The 27,393-nt window shown below is 37.0% G+C and overlaps 1 protein-coding gene across 1 annotated transcript in view; it reads right to left on the bottom strand.

The window, feature by feature from the left end:
• The window catches only part of Mbd2 (methyl-CpG binding domain protein 2), a 73,234-nt gene that overhangs the window by 20,926 nt on the left and 24,915 nt on the right, over positions 1-27,393 (bottom strand). The window contains exon 4 of the mRNA XM_008835683.3: positions 13,687-13,824. Coding sequence (XP_008833905.1) covers positions 13,687-13,824 — 138 coding nt within the window. The remainder of the gene's footprint in view (positions 1-13,686; positions 13,825-27,393) is intronic.

Genomic DNA, 27,393 nt, shown 5'->3' with positions numbered 1-27,393 from the left:
TCCTCAAATCAAACCATGCACAAAAGCAAAACTTACTCTGACCCTTATAAATCCTTTTGAAATGCACTCTCCCCTTTGAAAATGTAGTCTCCATTAGAATGAAAACTACTGACCACATAGAAACATGAAGCTCAATAATGAAACTAAGCAAAATTCATTTAAAACCCTATATATCAAAACTTTCTTTCTGGCTATTTTAAATACCATGAGCTTAATATTGGCACCTAAACCAATGAGCCCATAAGACTTAATTTGATTCCATGGCTGACCAAAAACACAAGGCACAGAGCCTCTGCAATGTCCTCTCCAGCTCAGTTGTCCTATCCAGAAAAATCAGTCTGCTGCTGCCTTGCTAAGCCTACTCCAAACCCAGGTTGGTGATCTCTCCTGCCTTCTGCTGAGCTTGTCTTACCACTTCTCACATTTTCCCTCTTGCTCTCCTTGGGTCTCTGTTTGAAGGCACAAATGCATTTGAACTCTGACCACCTAAAACAAGCTGCTACTCCCTCAAACCACCCAACCTTACTCCCACCACTAGTAGACAAACCTGTCTTATTTCCTCACCTGCCATTCATTCTTTTCCTTCTAACTCAAGTTTCACTCTCACTTACTATTACATTAACATGGAACTTTGCTCACCGGGCTGGTGGCGCATGCCTTTAATCCGTAGCACGTGGGAGGCAGAGGCAGGTGGATCTTTGTGAGTTTGAGCCCAGCCTGGTCTACATACTGAGTTCCAGGACAGCTGGGGCTACAGGAAGACCCTGCCTCAAAAAGACAGAAAAACAAAAAAGAAAAAGAAAAAAAACATGGACCTTGCTCAAGATCACAGAACATTCTAATTACCAAATCTGATTCCTGACTCAAGCCCCCTCTGCCCTACTTTGCTGCCACGTTCACCTGTTGTTACAGAAGTCTGCCTTTCAGGACGGTTCTCTGTAAGCTTCAGCAGTTTCTACTGATATTAAGAAATATTACCACTAGAATATCTAATGGTAATTACCAAAGAAATAAGACCATAATCATTTTCCTATTAAAATATTTGAATACATAGGCTATATAACTTTTAAAGTATGTAAAGAGAAAGCTATTAATACGTTGTAAAACAGAAAAGCAAAAGTTACCTTAAAAATCTAACGTTTTAGTTTTAACCTGTACAGTCTTCGATTTGGTCAAGAATATGATGCTAACAAATAGTTGCTAACAGCAGCCGGCAACACAGTATAGACTGTTAACATACAGCTGACAGTCATATATTTATGGATGGTTTGCCACTCAATCAAGGGAAGGCAGGATGATAGAAAGGGGACTAGTTTGACAGCTAAATACATTAGTCCCAGTACAGCATTAAATATATGTGTTGTCTTGGGCAAAGCTCTTTGGATGTATTTTCACTAGTACACTAAAACATGGTAAATAATTGTTACTTCTATAGCAGGTTATCAAAAAACTGAAAAAACTAAAGTTCTTCAGAAATAGAAATTTTTACCAAGTCAGATTTTTTTACATGTTATAATGACAGAAATTCAATGAATATCCTACTCACTTTCATAAGTCATTACTGAATCTAATCAGAGAACACAGAATTTGGGGACTAGGACTGTAACTCAGTGGCAGAATGTTTTCCAGGTCTATGTATGTAGTTCAGTGGTAGAACACTTGCTTTACATGTACAATGCTCTGGATTTAATCCCAACTTCCATCCAACAAAAGAAAGTGACGGGGGGTGGGGGGAGAAGAGGTTGTGTCCACTCTGTAGACTAAAGCAAAATCCAGAAAATGTGCATTTTATAATCACCAACTCTTGGAAAACTTAAACATGTAAGATAGTAGGTTAGGGCTATAAAGGCAAATGATGTTTCTGCCTAGAAAAAATTCACTGTCCAAATATATAAACTATACTGCCTAAAATCAACTGCATTTAAAATATAGCTGCCTGGTTATGGTCAGCAAAAACAACTTAAATACCATGGCTGTAAACATCAAAGGACAGCCATGTGCCACCCCTTATTTTGTCATGTTGTCCTAGGAAGAAAGGGCTAGATAATGGTGAGAAAATTATGGTGTAAACAAAGAAATGTTTGATTCATGTGACTTAAGAAAACCATAATATGATCCCCTCTTAAGACAAAACAATAACAATAATTTGGTATAAAGAAAATGGAGGAACAAAGATAAAGGCAAAAGTTAGGGCTGATGTTGATGAAGGAGCAGTAACCACTGCTATAGTGGTTTGTCTGAATTTTTCCAGGAACACTCTCTAATCCAAGCACAGTAGCATATACTTACCAAATGTCTGAAAACTACAATCATCTAAGATGCTCTGGAATAACACTATTATTCACAGTGCCATAATCTTTCACATGCTGCTCCCACTGTCTGTACTGATACATGAGTTCACAGAGGAAGTTAAAAATGCCCCTTTTCTACTTCCCAAATAGTTATCAGTTGTCACCATAGTTGCAATTACTTGCTCATGATTTGTTTTCCTTTTTTTCTTTTTTTGAGACAGTGTTTCCTTGTAGCCCCAGCTGTCCTGGAATTCACTATGTAGACCAGGCTGGCCTCGAACTCACAAAGATCCGCCTGCCTCTGCCTCCCAAGTGCTGGGACTAAAGGCGTGCACCACCACACCTGGCTTGTTTTCCTTTTTAGATAGAAAACTTTGTGAGAATGGGGTGCAGGTGTAACGTCTTTGTCCATTCTTCTTATCAGCAATGTATGCTGTTGAATAAATGAACCAATTATTTCAAATCTCACTCAACTGAAGGAACATGGATCTCTGATAAGTACCTTTCATTGCTTAACAGAAAAAAATGACACCCAGAAAAGCTTTTTGAAACTAATTTTAGAAGTGTAAGTTAACTTTTAATCTTTTATAATGAAACACTAATATAATATTTCCTTTGTAATGCTTATAAATCAAGGAACAGAAATTTATAAGTACTGTTTACAATATGACATAAGGCAATGACAATCAAAACCTAGTTATAATCCTCAAAATTGCCATGAGTATGAATTTAAATAGAAGACCTAGACCAAATAAACAAAAAGGAAAATATCAGAAAATGACAACAAAATATTAAAATTGTATGTAAACCTGGAGATGGGGCCATAAGCCTGTAATAGCAGCACTTGGAAGTCTGAGGTAGAAGGATCTTGAGTTCAGGGCCACACTGAGTTCAAGGCCAGGCTGGCATTTATAGCAAGAGTCTACAGCTACCCTCACTCCAAAAAGAAGAAGGAAAAGGTAGAGGAGGTATGACAATGCTCACTTGCCATCCTTGTAAATCCTAGCATGCAGGAGCCTAAAGCAAGATTACAAGTTTAAGGCCAGCCTGGGCTACAAAAGAGAGACCTTGTCTCAAAAACAGTATATAATGGACTACATAGTGAGTTCCAGATCCGCTGGGGATACAGAGACCCTGGCTCAAAAAGCAAAATACAGCAACAACAAAACCAGTATATAAGCACAATGACAGAATTAAGATAAAACATATCTATAGCGACAATACTAAATATTTCATTAAGTAAACTCACTTATAAAAGAAAAAGATCTTTAGAGCATATTTTATTTTTAAAACTTCAACTACATGTTTTGTGCAAGAAATAATGTCTAAAACAAAGTGTCAGAAACCTTAAAATAAAAATAGTAGAGAAACAAATAGGCAAATACAGACGGAAAAGGCAAAGATCCCAGTCTTTCTAGATTACTTCAAGGCAACAAGTGCAAAGTAGGATATGTTACACTCAAGTAACTTCTGCAAAATAAATGGAGTTTTTAAAGTTGTTTTGATTAGTTTTTGAGACAGGGTCTCACTATGTAGCCCTGGCTGGCCTGGAACCCACTATGTAGACCAGGTTGGCCTGGAACTCATAGAGATCCACTTGCCTCTGCCTCCCAAGTGCTGGAACTAAGTGTTCACCTACATTTCATAGAATTTGAACTTGAATTGCATGGGAAAACCACACATATAGACTAAGTTCAAAACTTGTTAGACTTCTGCCAAATACTTCACTCTGTCTCTCAAAATCAGAAAGAAAAGAAGTATCACAATGGACACTAAAAATATTAACCAGACTACTAGAAAATACGTAAGCATCCGTTTGCTATTGAATCTGAAAATCATGAACTGCATCAATTACTAGAAAGCAGAAGAGAGATAAAAAGAAAACCATGGATATTATTCACAAACCTATTAAATAATTTGAAAGCAATTAAAAACATTAAAAAATGAGGAAGTGATAACCACAATTCTTCTAACCATTTAAAGAAAAACAACAAATTTACAGAAACTCATATAGATGATATACAAAGGATCATTTCTCAGCTCATTTTACAAGGCCAGAAAAACCTTGATATAAATCATGAAAAGAAAATAAGAAAATAAAAATACAAATAATTCTCTTTTATAAATATAAGTGCAGAAAAAGCAAATAATAGTAAATATATTAAATGGGGTATAAAATTATAATATATCTTGGCCATACTGGGCTTGATCCAGCAATTCAAAATCATTTAACATCTAAAAACTCAAGTAGGAAAATTCATCACATAAACCCCATAGTTCACTATATTCACAGAATGAAGAAAAATATTTGATCATTTAATTAGGTGCAGAAAATAACTTGATCAAATTAAAAACCCATTGATGAAAAATATTCTTAGCAAGGCTAGAATGGAAGTTAGTTTCTGAAACTGACAATATATTTACAGTAGGACCTTGAGCAAATATCACATTTAATGAAGAAACATTGAAAATGTTCTCTGGAATCATGAGTGAGTCTAAAATATCTGTGATATCACCAATTCTATTCAAGATTATATTGAAGTCCTGGCCAGTGAAATAGGACAAGGGGAAAAAAACAAATGCTTAGGGGTCAGTAAGGAGGACAAATATTTTATTTGGTTGATATTTTTGTGTCCCTGTATGAAGGTCAACAGACAAAAGGTAATTGAGTAAGTGAATCTGGGAAGACAACTGAATACATGGTCAACATACAAAATCAATTTATTTCTAATATTATCAACAATTAGAAAAGGAAAATCTTGTAAATGTTACCATTTATAGCAGTATCAAAAATATTACATAAATCAGGTATGAGAACATGTGCTTGTAATCCCAGCTGCTCGGGAGACTGAAGTAAGATAATCACCTACATCCAGGAGTTCAAAGCCAATTCAGGCATTGCAACAAGACTCCATCACAAAAATAAATAAATAGTATCTAGTAATCAATAAACTTTTTAATATAGGAACATAGGATATTTGTGAATTATAAGACTTAATATTGCAAAAGTAGTAACTCTCCCCAGCTGTTCTACAGAGCTAAGGATATGGCTCACAGTACTTCCTCAGCTAGCACACACTAGGCTCTGGAAGGAAGGGAAGAAAGAAGAGTACATAAAGATAATCTTGAACCAGAATAGCAAAACTCCAAAACTTACACTACCATATATCAAGAGGTTTTATGAAGTTAGAGTCATTAAGGTAGTAAAGCATTAGGAAAGAACAGACAAGCCAACAGAATACAAGCGAGAACCCAGAAATAGATTCATGTGTACAAACTGATCATAAATATAAAACAAAGGGGTCCAGGATTGGAGAGACCTCAGTGAGTCAAGTGCTTGCCTCAAAAGCGCAAGATTCCCAGAACCATGTAGCAATGCCAGAGCACTGAACAAATGTGGGAGCCCCAAGGCGAGCTCGCACGCATAGACGCATTTCACCTGTGACAAAGATGACAGCACAGGGCAATGAAATTGACTTTTGGATGCCCTCATGTTGAGAAGCAAATCCATCTCACATCAAACACAAGGTCAATTATAGATGGACAGTAGATCAAAATGTAAAGCAAGCTTTCAGAAGATAACCTAAGGGATTACAGTGATAACCTTCAAGTAAGCAAGCATGTTTTAAACAGAAAAATAAATGACTGAAGTTGAACAAACAAACATTTGTGTAGCTGCTATCCAGATCAAAAGGTAGGGTATCATCAGCACCCCAGGACTCTCATCTGCCTAGTCTCTGCCCACCTCTCAACTTTCTTAAAATTATGTGCTTTTATTTATTAAAAGAAAACCTTAAGAGAATAAAAAGATAATCCATAAACTCTGAGCAAATACTAGGTATTATATCCAAATATATATAAAGAACTCTCTCAGTCAATAAGAAGACAATCCACTACAATGAAAAAAAAAAAAAAAAAAAACTTGAGGAGGGGCTAGCAAGACACTTGCCACCAAGCCTGATGACCTGAGTTTGATTCTGGAACCCACATGGTAGAAAGACAGAACCAACTCCCACAAGTTGTCCTCTGACCTCCACAGATTTATTGTGACGTGTGCTCTCTCATGCATTTTTTACCTCCCTTCCTTCCTTCCTTCCTCCCTCCCTCCCTCTATGCCTCCATATCCTGCCCCCTCCTCCTCCATTCCCTACTCACATACAAAGAGGGTGTTGGAGGCAGGAATACTAAGAGTGCCCAGCACAAAGCATATCAGGTAATTTAAGGACACAACCTTATCCTTTTAACTTGTACATATGTTCAGCAGTCATGGTAAGAGCAGTTTCAATGGCATAGAAAGAATAAAAGCTATATTTTAGATACAACAACAGTTGAGTTGTAAGTTGTAAATATACAGGCACAATACAAAGAAGTGTAGCTAAGGGATAAAAGAGAATAAAAGTTAAAAGGGAATACAGGGTAAAGTGAATATTTTAATGCCGATTATTTAAATATATTTAAGTGCTTTGGGGAGGAAGCCAGTTTCTACAAAAGCTGACAATAAAAGCAGCTGACTTGATGTACTGAGGTCTCTGAGAGGAACAAGAATGCATCTGGGGAGCAAAGATGTTGGAACTAGCTTTAGTTCACAAGAAGCTAAGTTCAAGTTCAGTTAAGATATAGTTCAAAATCCTCTAAAAGTTTCTCACTTGCAAAATTAAACACAAATGTCTCAGCCTATTCCACTTTACAAGTGTTCAAATGGTGCACTTTAAAATGAAATACCTTTGTAAACTACAGTATTTTTTAGTTATTAATACTTAATACCCCAGAAAATAAAATGAAAAGGGAATGCATAATATGCTGATAGTCTTTTAATTCAGTACAACTCTGTGGAAATCAGTTGGATAGCATATATCAAAAATCATAAATATTCACAGTAATTATGTGCCTGGAAATTTCACCCAAGAAAACATTGTAAAACACAGGAAGAAACTTGTATGCATAAAGAAACTCACTGGGATACTATTTAATTGGAGAGAATGGTTAAGTAAATCATATACTAGTATAATATATGATTTGTTGGTACAATGCACAACAATAACAAAAATTATAGACACAAATTATGTAAAACAAGAAAATGTTATATGAACCTTTAAAAAGTATATAGATGCAAGATCACTACTGTCTTTCCAAGTGCATTGAAATATTGAAAGAAAATATTTTAAATGGTAAAAAAATGTGATTACATTTGAAAAATGAAAATATGCATAATTTTTCCTTTTGTCTACCCCAAATTTTTTTTGTCATAAGTAAATGATAACATTTTAAACTGCTAAAGGCCAGCCTTGAAAGCAGCTTCAACATGAAGGACTTTCAGTTTCCACTAACTCCAGTAAAAACCCTTATTTCAAAGCTAGAAATACAGCTCAGTGGTCAGTGGTCAGTGGTCAGTGGTCACGTACTTGTCCAGCATGTGCACAGCCCTGAGTGTATTCCCCAGTATCACAAAATAAATAAAATTAAAACTATATTTAAAGAAACTTACTTCTAACAAACGTTTTCAGTCATTCTTTGCCTGTTCCCAGTTAGCAGCTCTGTACAAGCTTCTTCTGAAGGTGCTCCCTTGTTCCTGTTGCTTTCCTGCTCCATCTCCAAGAGCAGCATGTGCTGCATAGCTTTTCCAAAGCTCACCCCAAACTCCCTACCCACAGCAGCTCTCTTCTTGAGCCCTTACAGTATTGCTCTACACTGTTTATCTGGTGCTCTACACAAGATGCCTTCCTAGCATTCCCTAGAGTCATGCTTTTAACTAGTACAGAACAAGTCATGTAGTTTCTCTGTGCAGGTGGCCAATTTTTCTGTCTAGAGAAAAGAAATATAATATCTTCCATGGGACTCTATGCTTCAATTTACCTGTTTTTCAACCTTATGCAGCCATTATGATGAGACTATGCAAGAAGTTAACAGTCAGACTGGAGAGCTGAGTGGTGCTAGAAGGCCTGGAATGAACAGCAGTTACATTCTGGATTGCAACAACCGACGCTGAACTACTTTATAAACCTGTCACAGACGATTCTAGATGTTCTTGTTTTAAAATTTACATTTCATCTAGAGAGTTTCTTCTAATATAGTATAAGCAATTCATTCTGAAAGAAAAGCCTGATTTCCAGGAGGGAAGTTTCAAATCTTTTAGAAGAAGGATTAGCAAAATAAAAGATAAAGAAAAAAAAATAGATCAATTAGAAAATTCAAGTGTACTTCTTCACCAGCTTTAAATATTAACTCTCACAAAATAAGTGAATACTTTCTTGGTTGTTTCTTTTGATGTACAGAAGCCTTTTTAGTTTAATTAGTGCTTTGGAAAGCACTACGCTAGTTGATTCTTGACCTTAATTCCTGCGCAATTCATGTCTGATTTAGAAAGTCCTTTCCTACACCTATGTCTTATAGGTTATTGCCAATGTTTTCTTCTAACAGTTTCAGAGTTTCAGGCTTCACATTGAGGTCTTTGATCCATTTGGAGTTGACTTTTATGCAAGGTGAAAGATAAGGGTCTAGTTTCATTCTTCTACAAAACAACCAAGGAAGTGAAGAAAAAACCCACAGAGTGGGAGAAAACCTTTGCCAGTGACACTTCTGAAAAAGGTGTAACATCCACAGTATACAAAGAACTCAAAAAAACAAAGAATCAAGAAAGCAAGTGACCCAATTAAAAGATGGGACTTCTCAAAAGAAGAAATAAAGATGGTTAAGAAACATCATAAAAAGTGTTCAACCTCATTAATAATTAGGGAAATGCAAATCAAAACCACTTTAGCATTTCATCTTACCCCAGTCAGACTGGCTAAGATCAAGAGAACAAATGCTGAAGAGGATGTGGGGAAAGGGGAACACTCATCCACTGCTGGTGGGATTGCAAACTCATGCACCCCCTATGGAAAGCAGTGTGGAGAACTCTTAAAAATCTAAAATGAACCTACCATTTGACTCTGTTATATCACTCCTTGGCATATATCCAAAGGACTCATCCTCTTGCAGAGACACATAAACTCTTTTCACAATAGCTAAGAGATGTAAGTAACCTAATGTCCCTCAACTGACAAATGAATAATGAAAATTCACTCACACATTTATACAATGGAACTCTACTCAGTGGTAAAGAAAGATGAAATCACGAAATTTGCAAGTAAATGGATGGAAATAGAAACTGTTATACTAAGTGAAATAATACAGACTCAATACATATGTGTGTGTATGTGTGTGTGTGTGTGTGTGTGTGTGTGTGTTCTCCCTCATATGTGGATCCTAGCACCAAATTTTTATATGTGAGTATGTATCCTGATGTAACGGCAGGAACCAGGACAATGAAAAGGAACCAGGGAGGTGAAGGGAAAGAAAAAACATGAAAGAAAATAGCAGGAAACAGGCATTAAAGAGAAGAGCAGAAGGAGACGGGTGTTACTAAGGAAGAATGGATAAAATGGGGGTATTTAAATGGGAGGCGGAGGGAGGGTTATAGAAGGAACTTTAGGGATAAAGGGAAAGAAAGAGCTCAAGAGAGGTGGGACCATAGGAGACTGGTAATATCAAGGGAGAAATGGGAGAAAGGGGCACACTTTACATGGAGAAGTCATGGTGCAAGGACCAGACAGGGAGAGAGGGGAGAGATAAAATGCCTAGCTAGTGTAAAAACCCAGAGGAAATCATATTAGTCCAACAACCTAACGACAAATTACATGTACGATATCTCTAAATGAGTCCATGTGTTTAGCTAAAAGCTACATAACAAGAAACAGTGCCAGAAAGGAGAAACCTTCCTTTGAGTTGTTGGCCAGAGTGGTCCATTACACAGGATATTGCCACAGCTCTTGATTGTCTCCCAGAACATGAAAGTAAGACTCTACTGCTGAAGTCAGAACATACTTTGGACACAGGATTTGGAGCAATGGAGCTGGAACTGACCTGGAAGCCACGTTCCCTGAAGGCTAGATCTCATAGCTTTGGAAAGCACTATGCTAGGTGCTAAAGAAGATGATCATTTGATGGTCCCACATCAGCTTCAAGACCAAATAACCATATCAGCAACCTGCACAGCACATGATACTGGTGCAGTAGTGGCATTTTTATCTTGAGGCAATCAACAGCTACCTAATTGGACTAAAAGCCCACTCAATGAGAGGAAACTTATGTGTAGTACTGTAAACATAGACAAATACACATGGCTGGAAAGGTCATAGATCTTAGAGAAAACCCCAAGACTGTCACAACCCTAGTGACATATATCATATGGCAAATGTAATTTCTTACTATGTGCAAAATAGTCACTACTCATCAAAGACGCTTCTTTTGCACAAGACAGAGATTATTACAGAGTTCCACAACTGGTCACACACACAGATATTGTCTGTGAATTGCCCAAGTCTAAGTGGCACAGGTACAACTCAACCTCTACACCCAAGGATTACGGAACACAGAACAAGGGATAAAGAAGACAATAATGAATATCTCAGTTCTCATTAATGAAGCTCCCTCATGCAAGAGAGGGCCAGGAACACAAAAGGTCACAAATATCGAAGTGTAGAGAATAAGAGTCTGCAGAATGCTGGTCCTTGGACAGGACTCCTATATTAAACTTCAGCCACCCAGGGCTCAAGCACCATTGCAGAAGAGGGGATGGAAAGATTGTAAGAGCCAGGGAGGAGGTGCATAACCATATGGAAATAGAATCCTACAACAGTAATCAGTCCTGGCAACTGATTACTGCTGGATGAGGAAGAGTTGATCTTCCTAAAGCTTGAGACTCTAGATAAGCTGACTAGACCTCAATGGATGAACTTGTACTGAGGGACATCTGGGGACACTAATTTGATACAATAGGCCTTATGACAAATGACAGAATGTACAAATTCCAGTGGGGGGCTATGGGAGTGCACCAGTGGGGAAGGGGGTATAAAGACAATTAAGATTGGTTGAGATGTTCTGCATGAAATACACAAAAATTCAATAAAAAGGAAGTGAATATAAATCTCATTGTCTAACTCATTTATTGCATAATTTCAAAAATTGCCAAATTTATAATAGGTAATTTATATTCTCAACCTAGTTTACTAAATCTAAGTAATGTACATCAAATTAGGATTGGTTTTGCTTTCATATATTTTACCAGCAATCTACTCAACAATGGTTGAGTAGTCATCTGCCGTATGTATGTCAAAATATAACTAAGCCAACATCATTCTTTATTAACAACCTATATCTAAACTGGACAGAGCATACTTCTTAAAAGCATAATTACAAAAACTATCTTTTTATTACTTTCATACTGATGCCACAGTTCTTGTGTTGAATATTATGAAAGGGGAAAGACAACTGTCTTAGTATAATAAAAAATCCAGAAAATATTGTCAGGTTACATGACAGTAAAGTGAAAAACAGCCCAAGTGTTTGAAGAAGCAATCTGCTAAATAAATGTAATACCACCAAGCTAAATGGGCTGTTATGCAAGAGTAGCCCTTCAAAAGACCTTGAAATGAGGAAACAACCGAGAGGAAGAACAAATATTTTCCATTTGAGAATAATTCTATAAACCATAACAAAAAAAGGAAAACTCAAAACTATTCAACAAACCAAAGAATGAGGAAGAACCAACCTGTTCATTTCAGCTTTAAAATTCTTGGTTACCCAAATCTCTAAAATAGCTACACGTCCAATAAAATATAGTTACCACAGTTTTTAAACTCTGTGTCTGGATTTAAGTGTAATGATCAGAATTTGTGAATTGAGTGGTCTTGAAACAAAAGATACACGTTAATAGACAAATTGAGAATGATTTGACAAAGAAAATAAAAGGATAAAAATCTATTAAATAGTACCTGTTCTCAGTAAAAACAACACCAATTTCCAATGTAAATGGTATTATTAAAGATTATATTCTACCTTTGTCTCTGGGGATTTGGGAAATAAACATTTAAATTATATACTTTCAAACTTTTTAATTAATAAAAATGTCTGCCAGGAAATAATTTTTAAAGCATCAAAAAGCCAAAGGACAAGATGTTCAAGACTGCAGAGTATCTGCGAAAGAATACAACAAAGGAACAGCTTTATCAAGGCAGGCAGAGTTCAAAATAGAATTCCTTCCTTGTAATGAATACACTAAGCCCACCAGCAGTTTGGTGCTTACCCTGTGTGTGGTAGTAAAACAAAGGGGAAAGCCTCACGCAGAAAGCTGAATGGCCCAGAGAAAACCTATGTGTTGACAAGAGCCTAAAGGCACATGCAGGTACGCATCTTTTATATTGGATGTGATACACTTACATGGCCCCTGTTGAATCTCTTGGGGACCAACAGTAAAGCAAGTTTAGAACTTCAAATCTTGAGACATCTATAGCAAGATGCTGATCCAATGTGGCTCCAAATATCTTCTGTTTTCCTGGCTCACCTGAAGAGGAAAAAACACTACAGAGGATGTGGGAACTGAATTTCTTTATGTAGTTTCTTCTAGAGCAACTGTCTGAAAGGTAAGGCCCAGTCCTTTGTGAAGTCTAGAGATGAAACACTTGAAGGACTAGTGAAAACAAAATTCAAATGAAAAGATGGAGTGAGATATTGAAAGGGGAAATACAAAAGCAAAAGATACTCATTTTAATAAACCGGTGTTTCTAGCCCTTAGCGGGAGGAGGCAGAGAAAGAGAGGAAAAAATGCCCAGCAATTTCTCCCTCCCAGTCCTCACCTTGGCTCTTACTGAAACCTCATGAAGTGCCTAACTTCTGACCACAATACAATGAGGGAGTTTGCCGGCAGTACTGCAGAGAAGGCTGAGCTTTGTCAAGTCTCCCTCCCTGGCTATATGGCCTTGTTAAGCAGCAGGGAGGTCTCTCAGATAATACCTTTTTCTAAGAAAAGATTCTGGTGGAATATAAATTGAAACAATAAAGAAAGAGAAAAATGCATTGAACTTATACAAAAATGGAACTCACAGCAATATACCATACTGACGAATTTTAACTAATTATGTTTTTCAAAAAGGGTGATATAGATTCCATGAAATAAGAAATCAGGACCAAATAGGGTCGGGGAGAGGCAGCTTCAAAATATACTAAATACAAGTTGCTTGATTAACCCTTATAAGAAAATAAACTAAACACAAGTTGCTTGGTTGACCCTTATAGGAAATATTATCCCTGTAAAACTAAAATTAGCAGAATCAAATCTGATGTATATTACCACACAGAAAGCATGAAACTGTACAATATTATTAAGATTCATTTTAACTAACTTTTAAAGTAAATAGCTTAATATCTTGCTATTATTATGGTTATTCTCTGAAAGAGTCTAGGACATAAAACTTTCTTTCCAAATGTACTCCATGATAACCAAGATTTACTTGAATTATGCCTGGTAAAAATACCAGAATTTCTGCAAAGTAAGACTGGAGGATGATTAGATCCTTACCTGACGTGGCTGTTCATTCATCCGTTGTGGGTCTGATTTCACTTTATTGTTAGGGTGGTTTGTGACTTTGGTTACTGGTTGCTTGAAAATGGATGCAGTTTGTCTAATTGGCAATGTTGTATTCAAGTCTGGTTTACCCTGTGAATACAAGTACATTTTCATTAATACTCTATGTAAACAAAACTGGATCGATTCCTTTTCTAACTCAAACTCCATGACTAAACAAGGCATTCCAAAATTCTCCATCTGTATTCGTATTTTAAATACTCTCAGTTACATTTTTAGCATTTATTATGTAAGACATACATAAAGTGTTTCCATAAGGTACACTTTTAAATTAAGCAAATTACAAAAAAAAAATTTTAAAAGCCAGGCATGGTAACACACACCTTTAATCCCAGCACTTGGGAGGCAGAGGCAGGTGGATCTCTGTGAGTTCAAGGCCAGCCTGGTCTACATAGTGAGTTCCTGGACAGCTGGGGCTACAGGGAGACCCTGTCTCAAAAAGACAAAAAAAAAAAAAAAAAAAAAAAAAAAAAAGAAAATTAAAGAATATATTGACAGTCATAATTTGATTAGCAAAGAACTAAGGACTTTTACATGAACAAATATTAGCATTAAATATATTTGAGAATTAAAATGTAACCTGATCAGCAGTGAGGACATCAGACTTAACATAAAATCACACTAAATTCCTGAAACCAAAACCCCTTTTAGAAAATTTTGATAAAGTAAGAAGGCCGGACGTGCCTAAATTAGAACATCAAAATTTGAACACTGATGATAAAAATGGAAAATTGCACATGACCTCATAGAATAGACTACAGTAAAAACAGAGGTTTCCTAAAAGGTATTGCACAAAATTACCTTCAATCTACAAGGTATATATGAAAACCACTAAATTTCATCTGTATACTTGGGTCCCATCACCGAGTCAGATCTATCTAATTATGAATATCCAAAATTGAAAACACAAAAGCCAAAACACTTGTGATGCTAAGCATTCTACATAAGGGATAATCAACCTGTATTCTTGTTTGTTTTGTACCCCAGGCTGCAATGTGAATTGGGGCTGTCTTGCCTCCCAAGTACTGGCATCGTAAGTGTGCACCAGGTCTAGATGGCCTTCCTTGTTTCCATCATACAGCAAGCTTTATAGAAGATTCTAAATTGAAACTTCAGAAAGCCAAGTACCATATTTATCCAAATTTAATCACCCAGTAAATAAAATTTCAGCTGTGTTTTAGTGAAGTCAAATTGTAGAAAAGAATTATTAAGTTCATTTGTCAATACCCTAACAATAAAAACAGGAAAAAAATTATTATTTTATGACAAAAACATAAAGTCATATATATCTGAAAGGAATTCATGCCTAACATTTTTATATAAATCTACTAGATGAACCTATACTTGTCAAACATTTATCTTTATTGCTATACCCAGTCAAAAACTATAATGTCAAGTTCCATATGGCCAAAGACTGAGTATACATCAGAATCACCCAGGCTTGTTAAAAAGGATGACTGGGCCTCATCCCCAGTATTTGATCCAATAGGGCTGAAGTGAGGCCAGAGAATTGGCATCAGTATACTGTCTCCAGTGATGATATGATGCCACACAAAAGCATTGCTCTGAACAGATTGCCAAGTGGTGGCACCTAGACCAAGTCTAACAATATATATGTATCGCTCAGTTTTAAGGGCCTTTAGTAAATTAAGCCTGGAGTCCTCACATAAAACCCAGAGTTCTAACTTCTCTAAAACACTGAAGGATGGAGAAAGGCTTGACTGGACTGGGTCTAGCAACAGGCATGACTGATGAGTCACAGCTGCCTACTGGAGGTACCAGGTCACATCTACATTACCTGTATGGGCCCTATAAGCATGGAATCTGTGACCACTGCTTAAAGAATACTAGCAAGCCTAGAGGTAAGTATTACTGTCCATTAACCTGACAGCTATGACAACCACAGTATTATCTGTATTCTCTATTAAACATGACTTCACCCCTTCTCTTTGATTCACAGCATGCATTCCTGCATTCTTGTAATTCCTCTACCTTAATTTTCTCCACATGTATGTGCTTATCCTGACATTCATCTCAAACAACTACTATTTTTTGACATTTTACCTTATCTTTAATAATTTATCAGTGCGCAAATTTGACTGGCAGACTTCAAAATAATCACCTAAGGATGCCACCTTTAAAAGGTGGGCCAACTAGATGGCTCAACAGCAAAAGGCACTTGCTGGCAAGCCTAATGATCTGAGTTCAATCCCAAGAACCCACATGGTGGAAAAAGGAATTTTTCAAGTTGGCCTCTGACCTTCACACATGTGCCATGGAATAGGGGCATCCCCCCACCTACACACACAGAGTAAGTAAATATTTTAAAAAAAAAGTATGAGGCTCAAGAATGTGCTTTGAGTATATGCATGTATGTTTTATATGCATGTTTGGTGCAGGTACACATGGACATATGTGAGCACATGTGTAGAGGCCAGAGACTGACATTGGGCATCTTCCTCAATCATTCCCCACCTTATTTCTTGAGATAAGGTTCCTACTGAACCTGAAGCTTACCAATTCTGCTAGCCAGGCTGGAACCTCCTATCAATGCCTCCCCAGCACTATATAGGTGCAGGATGGGCCTGGTTTTTGGTTTTTTTTTTTAATATGAGTATTTTGCCTGCATGTATGTAAGTGCACCACGTGTGTGCAAACCTGTGGAGGCCAGAAGAGGGTGAAAGATCCCTTGGACCTGGAATTACAGATGCTTGTAAATCACCGTGTAGGTGATGGGAACCAAACCCAGGTCCCCTGCAAGAGCAGCCAGTGCTTTTAACCTCTAAGCCATCTCTCCAGCCTGAGGCCTGGGTTTTTTGTTGACACATGGATACTGGGGATCTTACTCAGGTACTTATACTTGTGGAGCAGGCACTTTACTAAGCCATCTCCCAAGCCCCAAGGGTGTGCATTTTTAAAATCTCCCCTGGTAATTCTGTGATGAATAGAAGGATTGAATATTTCTGGTTTATGGCATGTAGAACATCTGAGGCCCTAAACAAAATCATCCAACCTATGGTCAACGTTCATTCTTAAAGAATCTTAACATAGTTCTTAAGAAAAACTATTGCTATTGCTAATTAAAAAGTGTGTGATTACCTAATTGTGTCCCTAAATACTGTTTGGTTAACACTGATGTTCTTCAATAAAGAACAGTATGTTCTGCTTTTGCTACAATGAATGTGGCATCAGAAGACAAAAATAATTGTAAATGTTTATAGAAGCCAACATTTAAGCCAGAGATTATCACTGTTACAAAGGAAGCACCAGGGACTATTCTAAATCATCCTAACTATGAACCCCAAATCCACAGACTGAAGTATGGAAAATGTGGGGTTACTCGTGTTACAACTGTTAAGGCTGTTGTTTTTGTAACAACATATGATCTTGGTTCAATAAAGAATTAAAATTAGATGGTCTTGCTAAAATATTCAAGATACAGTTAGGTTCCATTGTCTAATGAGGCAGTGGTAAAAGATAAAAGATATTAAAGAATGTACCATAGCATCATTCTTCTCTTGATCATACCTCCATTTTTTTAGTACATTTTTTCTTCCTTTTAACTGGATGACCAGCGTGACAATTAATTTTGTATTCCAAAACAGTATCATGAGCAATCTGTAAAACTGGACTAGCTAGTTTCTCAGAAGCTATCATAAACAATAAATTGTATTACCACTATCCCCTGAGGACTGCTAAAGAGTCACTTAATTCATAACCAAATGCTACCTGTGTTTCCCTAAACCACCAGCAATCTGTCATAAACCTAGGTATTAAAGAGCGATCACTCTGGCATGAGACAGGCTAGAGCTCTTCATGTAATCGAAATCTCTACTGAAAAAAAAAATTGGCAAATACTGGAACTGAAAGTTTAAAATTTTATGTAGTGAACAGGCCAGCCCTTGAATGGAATTTTAATGAACTTTAAACCTGTGTGTATAAAAGGCTGAAAGTACTGTTTTTTTAAAAATCTACTCTATCCCTCTAGCTGCTGAGAATATAAAAAATAGATTATTTAAAATTTTTCTATGTTAATGAGGAAAACAAAAAAATTGTTAAATCTAGAGAAGTAACCGTGGCATTTAATACAAAAGCAGATTTCTCTTTCTTTTCTCAATGACCTTTCATAAAGGCCAAGAACACTAAGACATAAGGAAATGCAGTGAAGGTGACTGTGCTAAGGGGGAACCATTGGGTCTCTTTACCATGGAACCTTCATGCTAGGTCCAGAATAACTGATAGGGTGATGAAGAGCACTTACCATCAACCAGCAGTTGCCAAATGTTTTGTATTCTTACCCCCTCAGAATCTTAAAAGACATGCACCTCTTCTGCACTATAAAGCTGACATCAAGAGTTCATAGTTTGCTTAATGTAGATAATTACTAATGCAATTATCAGAACTTAATACTTATTTACACTGTAATAAACCGATGTACTACTCTAAAATTTAACCATCTGCATATGCCCACAATCGACTCTTTATACATGAGCAAACATTTCAGTAGTGTAAACTTTATTTATTGTTTTCTCTTTGAATTAATAATTCCATTTCCAAAGTTATTTCCTATTTCAAACTTGAAAATCTTTATTGATATTCATGAGGATATTTTTCCACTTTCTGTGACCATAAAGCTCTCAATGATAAAAGAAAAAAAAAATCAAGTGTGTTGCCAGGCGTGGTGGCACACTCCTTTAGTCCCAGCACTCGGGAGGCAGAGGCAAGCAGATCTCTGAGTTCCAGGCCAGCTGGGGCTACAGGGAGACCCTGTCTCAAAAGGACAAAAAAAAAAAAAAAAAAAAAAATAAAAAAAAAAAAAAAAAAAAAAAAAAAAAAAAAAAAAAAAAAAGAAAAAATGAAAAAAAAAATCAAGTATGTCATTAGTACACCAAAAATGGTATGTTACAATTGTTAATGTAACTTCTAAACATAAAAAATAACTTCAGGTGTACAATGTAGTTTAACAGAGGTTTAAGAATTTTTGTTTCACTTTTGATTTTTGATATGGGGTTGTGCTATATTGCCTAACGTAGTCTTCAAATCCTGATTTCAAGTGATCCTCCTGCCCCACCCTCCCAAGTACCTGGATCATAGGTACATACCACTATGCCTGACCTAAAAATAATTTTTAAAAATAACTTCATGCTTTAGGTAAGTATTAATTGCTAGCATCAACTCTATTTTTTATTTTTTTATTTATTTTTTGTCTTTCTGAGATAGAGTCTCCTTGTAGCTCCAGCTTGCCTAGAAGTGGCTATGTAGACCATCCTGACTGCAGTCTCTTTTATAGATGATGTAGTATTGAAAAATCTTGTTCACAAAAATGGGCAGAATGAGCTCATCCTACATGACTCAGACCTCTGAGCTCCTGGGATTTTGTTAAAATATGAGAGGGTCATTTAAAAAACAAACTTTAATAATCAGTTAACATGTACAGTTACATAAATTCCCCTAAATTCAAAACACAGTGTTCTACTTAAGAAAGTTGTTACCAAGCGATTCTCTCAACCCAGTATTTCAAACTGCCCCTTTACTGGAAATGAATATGCCATTTAGTACCACAGTAACAGTGCAAACAAGTGAGCAGTATGCATGTCTCTAAACTGAGAAATTGATCAAGGAAAATGTGGTGAAAGAAAACTTAGCGTGTACTTCTACAACAGGTTCAGTTACACACCAACTAAAGGAAAGAATACACTGTGAAACTTAAAGAGGTATACTGAAATGGATTCCTTTAAAAACATCAGTGTAGACTAGAGATGTAGCTCAGCAGCACAGTGCTTATCCAGAATGTACAAAGCCACAAAAGGTCTGAAGACTCATGTAAATTTTACATATCACATAGCATAGTGACTTAAATTCTAAGTACTACCCTTCTTAGCCAGGCTTTGAAAAAAGCTGTATTAGGGACAGTTCAACATTCTATAAGCAAAGCATGGAGATTTGACTAAACTTCATGCAAATTTTTCACTTTACAAATTCCCTTATTTTGAGAGATGCTCCATAGTCCCCTGGAACTCAGTCGACCTTGGAGGGCAAGGAGCAAAAACTGTCACTTTAAGTCTCTCTGACCAGATTAGTATAGGCCTCAAAGAATTGCTGTTAAACATCCAAGGTTAGTTCCACCAGTCTGGTACTTTTAATTACCATGTGCTACATAGATAAAGCTTGGGCAAAACCCACACATTCTCAGATAAACCTTGACTAGACATATATTACCTTCCTTGAGCTAGTTGTATGTATAATCTGTCAGTAGGTTGTTGGACTAATATGGTTCCCTCTGGCTTTTTTAAAACTAGCTAGGCATTATTTCTCTCTCTCATTGTCTAACACTTCCACCATGGTTTCCCCATTTTACCCATTTCTCCCTTATTAATACCCTTCTCCTACGGTCCCTCCTCTCTTGAGCTTCTTCTTTCCTTTTATCCCCGTTTCCTTGTATAACCCTCCCTCCCCCCTCACATTAAAATTACTCAATTTTTATCCCTTATTAACACCTGTTTCCTATTGTTCTCGCTCAGGTTCTTTCTTTTCCTTTACCTCCCTGGTTCCTTTTCATTATCCTGGTTCCTGTAGTTATATGTGGATACATACTTACTTAGAGGGATTTGGTGCTAGGATCCACATATGAGGGAGAACATATGTCGTTTGTTTTTCTGAGTCTGTGTTACTTCACTTAGTATAACTAGCTTCATCCATTTACCTGCAAATTTCATTTCATCTTTCTTTACTGTGGTGAGCCACCTGTCCTCTTGATCAAGGAGGCCTTGAAGACCCCACCAGATGGACTTGAACCAGTGTCCAGTCTACAATGAGGGTCAACACAGACAAAACATTTCCTCCATGCTTCCAAGGGAAGCCAGCCACGGTCAAGCAGGACCTGTGAGTTATCTTCACATAGATGGAACTGGTAAAAGAAAGGAGCCAGGGGCTCCACTCAAGCCCATGTGACTCCTGAGGAACAGATCCTCAAATGTCCTTAAGAGTAAAAATAAATTGGTTAATCTGGACCAACTGTATGGTCTTAAACACCCAAAAGGAAAGTATAACCAAAGATTAAAGTGATCAGTATATTTAAGAGTACATGTGTATAGCTAAAGGCTACATAACAAGAAACAATGACAGACAGGAGATACCTTCCTTTGAGTTACTGGCTAAGGTGGCCCAAAAGACTCCCAGACAGTAACTCAGCACAGAACTGGGAAAATGAACTGTAGACCCCAATGTTACCTAAAGGAATGTTGACAATTGATCGTTGCTAGATAAGGAAGCGCTGAAGAGCTGATCTTCCTAAAACTAGGAACTCTAGATAGGCTGACTAGACTCAGTGGATGGACTAGCACTGGGGAACGGCTGGGGACACTGATAATACGGTGGACAGTAACAGGGATGACAGTATATGGGCTCCAGTGGGGGATAGGGGGCTAAGAGAGGGTGCCATTTGGGATGCAGGTATAAAGATAATATTGTTTGGGATGTTCTGTATGAAACACACACACACAGAGACACACACAGACACACACAGACAGACACACACACACACACACACACACCAATAAATTTAAAAAATGAGTTTTAAAAAAATCCCTTATTTTAAGGTAAAAGGTTTTACTCTACCTACCCAAAGTGTTATTCTACAACTGGCATTTCAAAGTATCAGAGTATCATTCAAGTACCATTCTAATTCTATGGCTTTGCATATATAACACTTCCTTAAGCTACATTCATATCCCAATTTGAGAAGCAAAGACTCAGTATCACAAAGCTTAATTCCTCATCAGTAAACGAGGATACTAATTATTGCATAAGATTCTTACATAGACCAAATAAAAGAACACATGATAATGATGCTAATGTGGTTTTAATTCAATCGTTGAACAAAGAATGTGTGCCTACTATGTGCTAGGCACTAACTAAATGCTGAATTAAAAAAAAAATGCCTGTCTCAGAGCTTACATTGTGGTAGGCAGAGAAATGAGGAAAACAATTAACAAAATAGGTGTATAGTATAGTTGTCTTGGCACATAAATTCTTAATAATAACAACTATTTCACATTAACATGATACTGACCATGGTCTGGAAGTTTACAAACGTAACCCCTTAAGGTTTCCCAGAAGGAAAGCTATCTTGAATGTACCTGAGTGCTATCATAGGCCAAAGTGAGATTATCCTCAAGTGGTAATTTCAATTCTAGAAAAATCAAACATCAACAATGGAAACTGCTTGGCAATTCATCACAGCTTTTTAAAAAGAGAAACAGGGAGAGACAGTTCAGTGGCTAAGAGCACTTACTGCTCTTGTAAAGGACTGGGGTTCTATTTCCAGCACCCACAAAGCAGTTCACATTCTCCCGTAATTCTAGTTCCAGAGATCCAATGCCCTCTTCTGGCCTCCATGGGGTCCTGCATACATGGTATACATAAACTCATGGAGGCACACACACACATAAATTTTTAAAAGATATGGCTATGTGCTTTGCATACCATAAAATTCACTACTTAAAAATGTGTAATCCAGAAGTGTTTAGTATAGTCACAGGTTACTGTAAAAAGCAAACTGTAACTGAAAGCTATCAATTTTGAACAGAAAGTCTACTTGTTCTAATATCCTAAGTGGTAAACACAATTTGTGATGCACCATATTAAAAAGTAATAAAGGGCTGGGGAACTCACTCAGTTGATAAACTACTTGCCATGCAGGCATGAAGACCTGAGTTCTATCATTAGAACTCACATAAAATTCCCAAACAAAACAAAACAAAAATGGGTGTGATGGCACATCCTTGCAATCTCATCACTAGTGAGACAGAGACAGGTGGATCCTCAGAGTTTGCTGGTCAGACAGCCAAGCCAAATCAGCGAGTTCCAGATCACTGAAAGACCGTATCTCAAAAAATAAGATGGACAGTACCTGGGAAATGACACACAAGGTGGACTTCTAGACTCCACATTCATGTGCACACACATGCACACACATTTACACACACCAATACATACTCACATACACACAAGTAGAAGAGGTAGACTATACTTTGAATTCAAAGAAAAAGACTATACTTATAGTTAATAGAAGAAAATTCATCACTAACAGTAAGTTTGGGGGCCTGGAGAGATGGCTTAGCTATTCAAGGCTCAGGCTCACAATCTAAACATCAAGAAAATGGGTTTTAAAGTATTCAACTGAAAAATAACTTCTTGAAGATTTGGTTAAGGTGAGACTATAAAAGAAAGTCTACTGTAAAAGCTCTCAGAGTTTCAACCACCTACCTACATAGCCCTACTTAAACTAAAGTAGTTACTGTACAAAAAAAACATCCAGATTGGCATTGGGCTGTGAGCACATCCCTGGGAAAACTGTGGAAATCATCATCTAAATGGTTTTCTGTATGACATAACACTCTCAGATTGTAGGTCTACAAACACTTAAGGACCTGTAAAATTTAGTGAACACAGACTTCAATCATTAGCAGAAGCCTGAGCATTCAAAATAAATCTTGTGAATGCCATGGCATGGGCATATATCCCCAAATCTATCTTTACTATTAGCACAAAAGCCAAGTCCAGGCCCTCTCAAAAAATTCTCACAAGAGAAAACGAGTCCCTAAAAGTTAGATAAACCTAATAGTATAGTGAACAAATTGTTCTCATTGGCAAGCTGTTTGATTTGCAATGATATTTATCCACTTAAATACCTAAGTGCAAGGCTCAAACTAGCCAAAACATGCAATAGTGCTAACAGTTTATAATTGTCTTCAATTTATTAAGATAAATATTCTTTACTCATTTTTAAAGCATATTTCTGTACATAACAATTAGTTCTTTGGACAAGAGATATCAATCAAGGCAGTTTCCTTTGCTCTTATCTTTTCTTCCTTTATTCATTAAACAAGCACTGCCTAAGTCACTATCATCCCTGCCTAGACAAATACAATAGCCTAACAACCCCAGCACAGACCCTGACTCCTATTTCTGTTCCTCTACAATACATTCTGCACATGTAACCAAAATAATTATATGACCTCCTATAGGAAGCCTTCAAGCAGTATTGTGTACCATTCCCTTTGCCAGCATCAAGCCCTGTGATTAGGCCTGCCTACATTTTTAAACTCACCTCAATACCACTCTCCACTCACTGAGTTTCAGCACCCTGGCCTTCTCTCTGTCCTTGCCCACTGACTGCATTCTTCCTTGAAGATTTTTATTCTGCCTCTTTCCTCTACATAAAATGCTTTCCCTCAGGTTTTGAAGAACTGGCCACTTGTCATTCAGAAATCAGCCTAAAAATTATTCAGGGAAACCTTTACTCATCAGGCAACCTAAAATTATCACCTGGTTGCCTTGATGCCACTCTTAACTCATTGCACAGCACTTAATGTTTTAAAGTGATTTATTTTATTTTTATTTTATTATTCCCCTCAAGTATAATCTGCAGAGACTTTCTCTACTATATTCCTGAGTTTAGAGTCATGCCTGAGTACAAACTCTAAGAATTCTACCCAATAAGCTAATTATATACAAAATGCCTTAACAGCCCTAGCCTTGAGTAGTCTTTTTTTTCCTGTCTTGAACTTTCAAGTACTAAAAAAAAAAAAAAAAAAGGTTATAATTAAATGTAATCTGTAAGAAATCTGTAAGATTATAAATAAAGCTAGCAGCCCCTTCCTAAGTAACATAGCCTGCTCCACAACAACCCCTCTACAGTGTTTTCAGCAATGTCACAGTCAATCCATAGTGCTGTAATAGGAGGAAACAAGGAATACAAAGAAGCTGAAGCCCCAGAACTGCAAACATGAGATTATGACATCAAAACAAGCTGTGTACACTGAAAGCATATCAACATGCTCTTACAGAGCAAATAGCTAGGAAAATATACTTAGTTACGAAGGGCCTGAAACCTTAGTAATGTAAGTAACAATAGTGACTTTTCATCAGTAAACAGTCTACAGTCTATCACAGTGATTCTAAATTAAGTCATAGACAAGACTGATAATGAAGAACACTTTAAAACAAGGAACAATGTGTAGGGTCACCTAATATGTCAATGGGTAGGCTGTTATCCCTTAGAGGAGTTATAATGTTCAATCAGTAAAGATTCTGTTAACTTAAGAGATAAACAAGTAATCATAATTGGATATTAACAAACCTCAGAGACTCAAGCTTCTCCATATGGCCAACAGTTATGAAAGGAGCAAAAGAGCCAAACTCTTAGTACAGTTATAGTTCACTATGAAAGAAGCTGAAGATTGGAGGGGACATATTAGGAGGGATGGGGCAGTGGAAGAAGCTAGTGTGGATATGTTCAATATACATTTTATACATGTGAAATTGGTAAAGAATTTTAAATTCTTTTTAAAATATGCATGAACGTGTTGCACTTACATACGTGTAGGCACAACACTCACACATATAAAATAAATAAATCAGGGGTTGGAGAGATGGCTCAGAAGAGCACTGGCTGCTCTTGCAGAGGACCCAGTTTCAGTTCCCAGCAATTGTTTGTAACTCCAGTTCCAGATCTAATGCCCTCTTCTGATCTTGCGGGTGTTGCACGACATGGGTGCATATGTGTGTGTGTGTGTGTATGTATGTGTATATGTATATATATGGGCAATACACTCATACACATAAAATTAAAATTTTTAAAATCAAAACATTTTTAAACTATAAAAAAGAATAAAGCCAGTTCTCACAGGTCTTGGACACACTTAGTTTACACTATGGTTTATGTTCATATAATTCTAGCTATCCTCCATCTTTTGATAAGTTCAAGTGTAATATGTTTTTATCAGTTTAACTCTATTCAAAACCCTAACGAAATATCTCATCATTCCCAGATTAGTAAGTAGACCCACCTAAAGATCACACGTTATCATTCACCACTGGTTCCTGTAATATTCTATATAGAGCTACTTTTGAATCCCCACCCTCACCCATTCCCTAGGTTTGCAAGACCACATTCTATCATTAAGCCCCACCCCTAGCCCTTTTTCCTCACTCCTTACAAATGCATACCTAAGGACCAGAAAGTAGGTTTCCTTTCTCCCTACTAATTTCTAAACATTTCTCCATTTCTGCTCCCTCAAAAATACTAGCTTCTTGTTTTGGTTTTTTTTGACAGGGTCTCCCTAGTCCCAGCCCACATGGAAGTCACTATGTGAACCAGGCTGGCCTCAATCTCACAGAGATCCACTTGCCTCTGCCTCCTGAGGCTGGGATTTAAGGTGCCCAGAGTAAAGGGAGTGGCTTCTTCAAAGCCCACCTGTAGCATCTGGCTATACCACTCCTTTCCCTCCCTCCCTCCATTTTCTCCAGCTCATTATTCTTTCATTTGTTTCAGTTGTCTTCATCCCACCTTCTGTCCTTGTTTTTTTAAAAAGACTTCCATATATGAATAACTCACCCCAACGAGTCCTTGACTTTTCCCCTACCCAAACTCACTTACCTGACATTTCAGTCACAGGCTTGTCAAAACTAGCATCTACATCTCCAGTAGTATCTCAGTGAAGCATGTGAGGCTCTATTTCTATTCCGTCTGCAGCTCACTTCTTGGGATTGCCTTTTGCCTGTTCTGTCTCAAGATCTCCATCAACTGATCATTCCATCTCTTGGACTTTTATGACTTCCACATTCTTCCCTAACCATTATAGTTCTGCAGTCCTGTTATCTGCAAACACACTTAACTTTTTTGACCTCTATGGTTCCTCCACTCATTACGGTCTTTCATGAGAGATTCATCACGGCAGCATCTCTTTCATTTCTTATCTGGTGGTTCTCCATCCTACCTAACAAAATTTACTGAATCATCAATGCTGACTAATACTATCTTATTCACATTATAATCCAATGTGGCTTCTGTTCCCACAGACAGTTGTTCTGAAGGTAATTAAAATGTGAATTGTCAAACTCAATAGAAATTTGTCTTCCTCTAGTCAACTTTTCAAAAGGAACCACTCCATTTTTTTAAAGATGGTCCTCTCAAGTCTGTCCTACCTTATTAGTGATGTTTTTCTCCATTCATTTCACTGATTCCTTCTATTTTAACCAAACTTTAAGAGTTTCTCTTGGATCTTTGCCTGAGTTTCTCTTGGATCTTTACCTGTGTCTGGATCTCACTGGTTGTATTATTTGGAATAATATGTACATGCTAGTGACTTTCAAGCTCAAACCTCTATTCTACCTCAGTGTGCCCAACTGCACAGAACATCTTAATCTGAGTATTTACTAGGCACCTCAAGTTTGCTTGACCAATTACTTTTATCCACCCACATACATTCTTTCCCCAAGGTGATCTCAATAAACAGTAACCCAATCCAACCTATCTAAAAACAAAGTACCCTGATCTTCTCTGTCATGCTCTACATCCAACTTGCTAGCAAATCCTGTTAATAGTTCCACTGTGCACGGGCACCACATGTCTAAGTCATCACCATTCCTAAGTCATCACCATTCCTCACTGGATAAAACTACTTCCTCCTCACTTCCACTTTTCTCCATTTCCTATCAAATGAACAGAAACTAATACTCGATATGGACCCACACTTAATAAAAACACTAGGAAGTCCTTGAAAACACTTCTAAGACTTACAAATTCTTGATCTATAGGCAATGGTATATTCATTTTTTATTCACATTCATTCCCTC

This window comes from Nannospalax galili, unplaced genomic scaffold, assembly GCF_000622305.1.
Source record: "Nannospalax galili isolate Female #2095 unplaced genomic scaffold, S.galili_v1.0 scaffold1097, whole genome shotgun sequence".
In the NCBI taxonomy this organism is placed as follows: domain Eukaryota; kingdom Metazoa; phylum Chordata; class Mammalia; order Rodentia; family Spalacidae; genus Nannospalax; species Nannospalax galili.
Note: the sequence above shows the minus strand (reverse complement) of the source record. Positions and strands in the feature narration are given on the sequence as shown.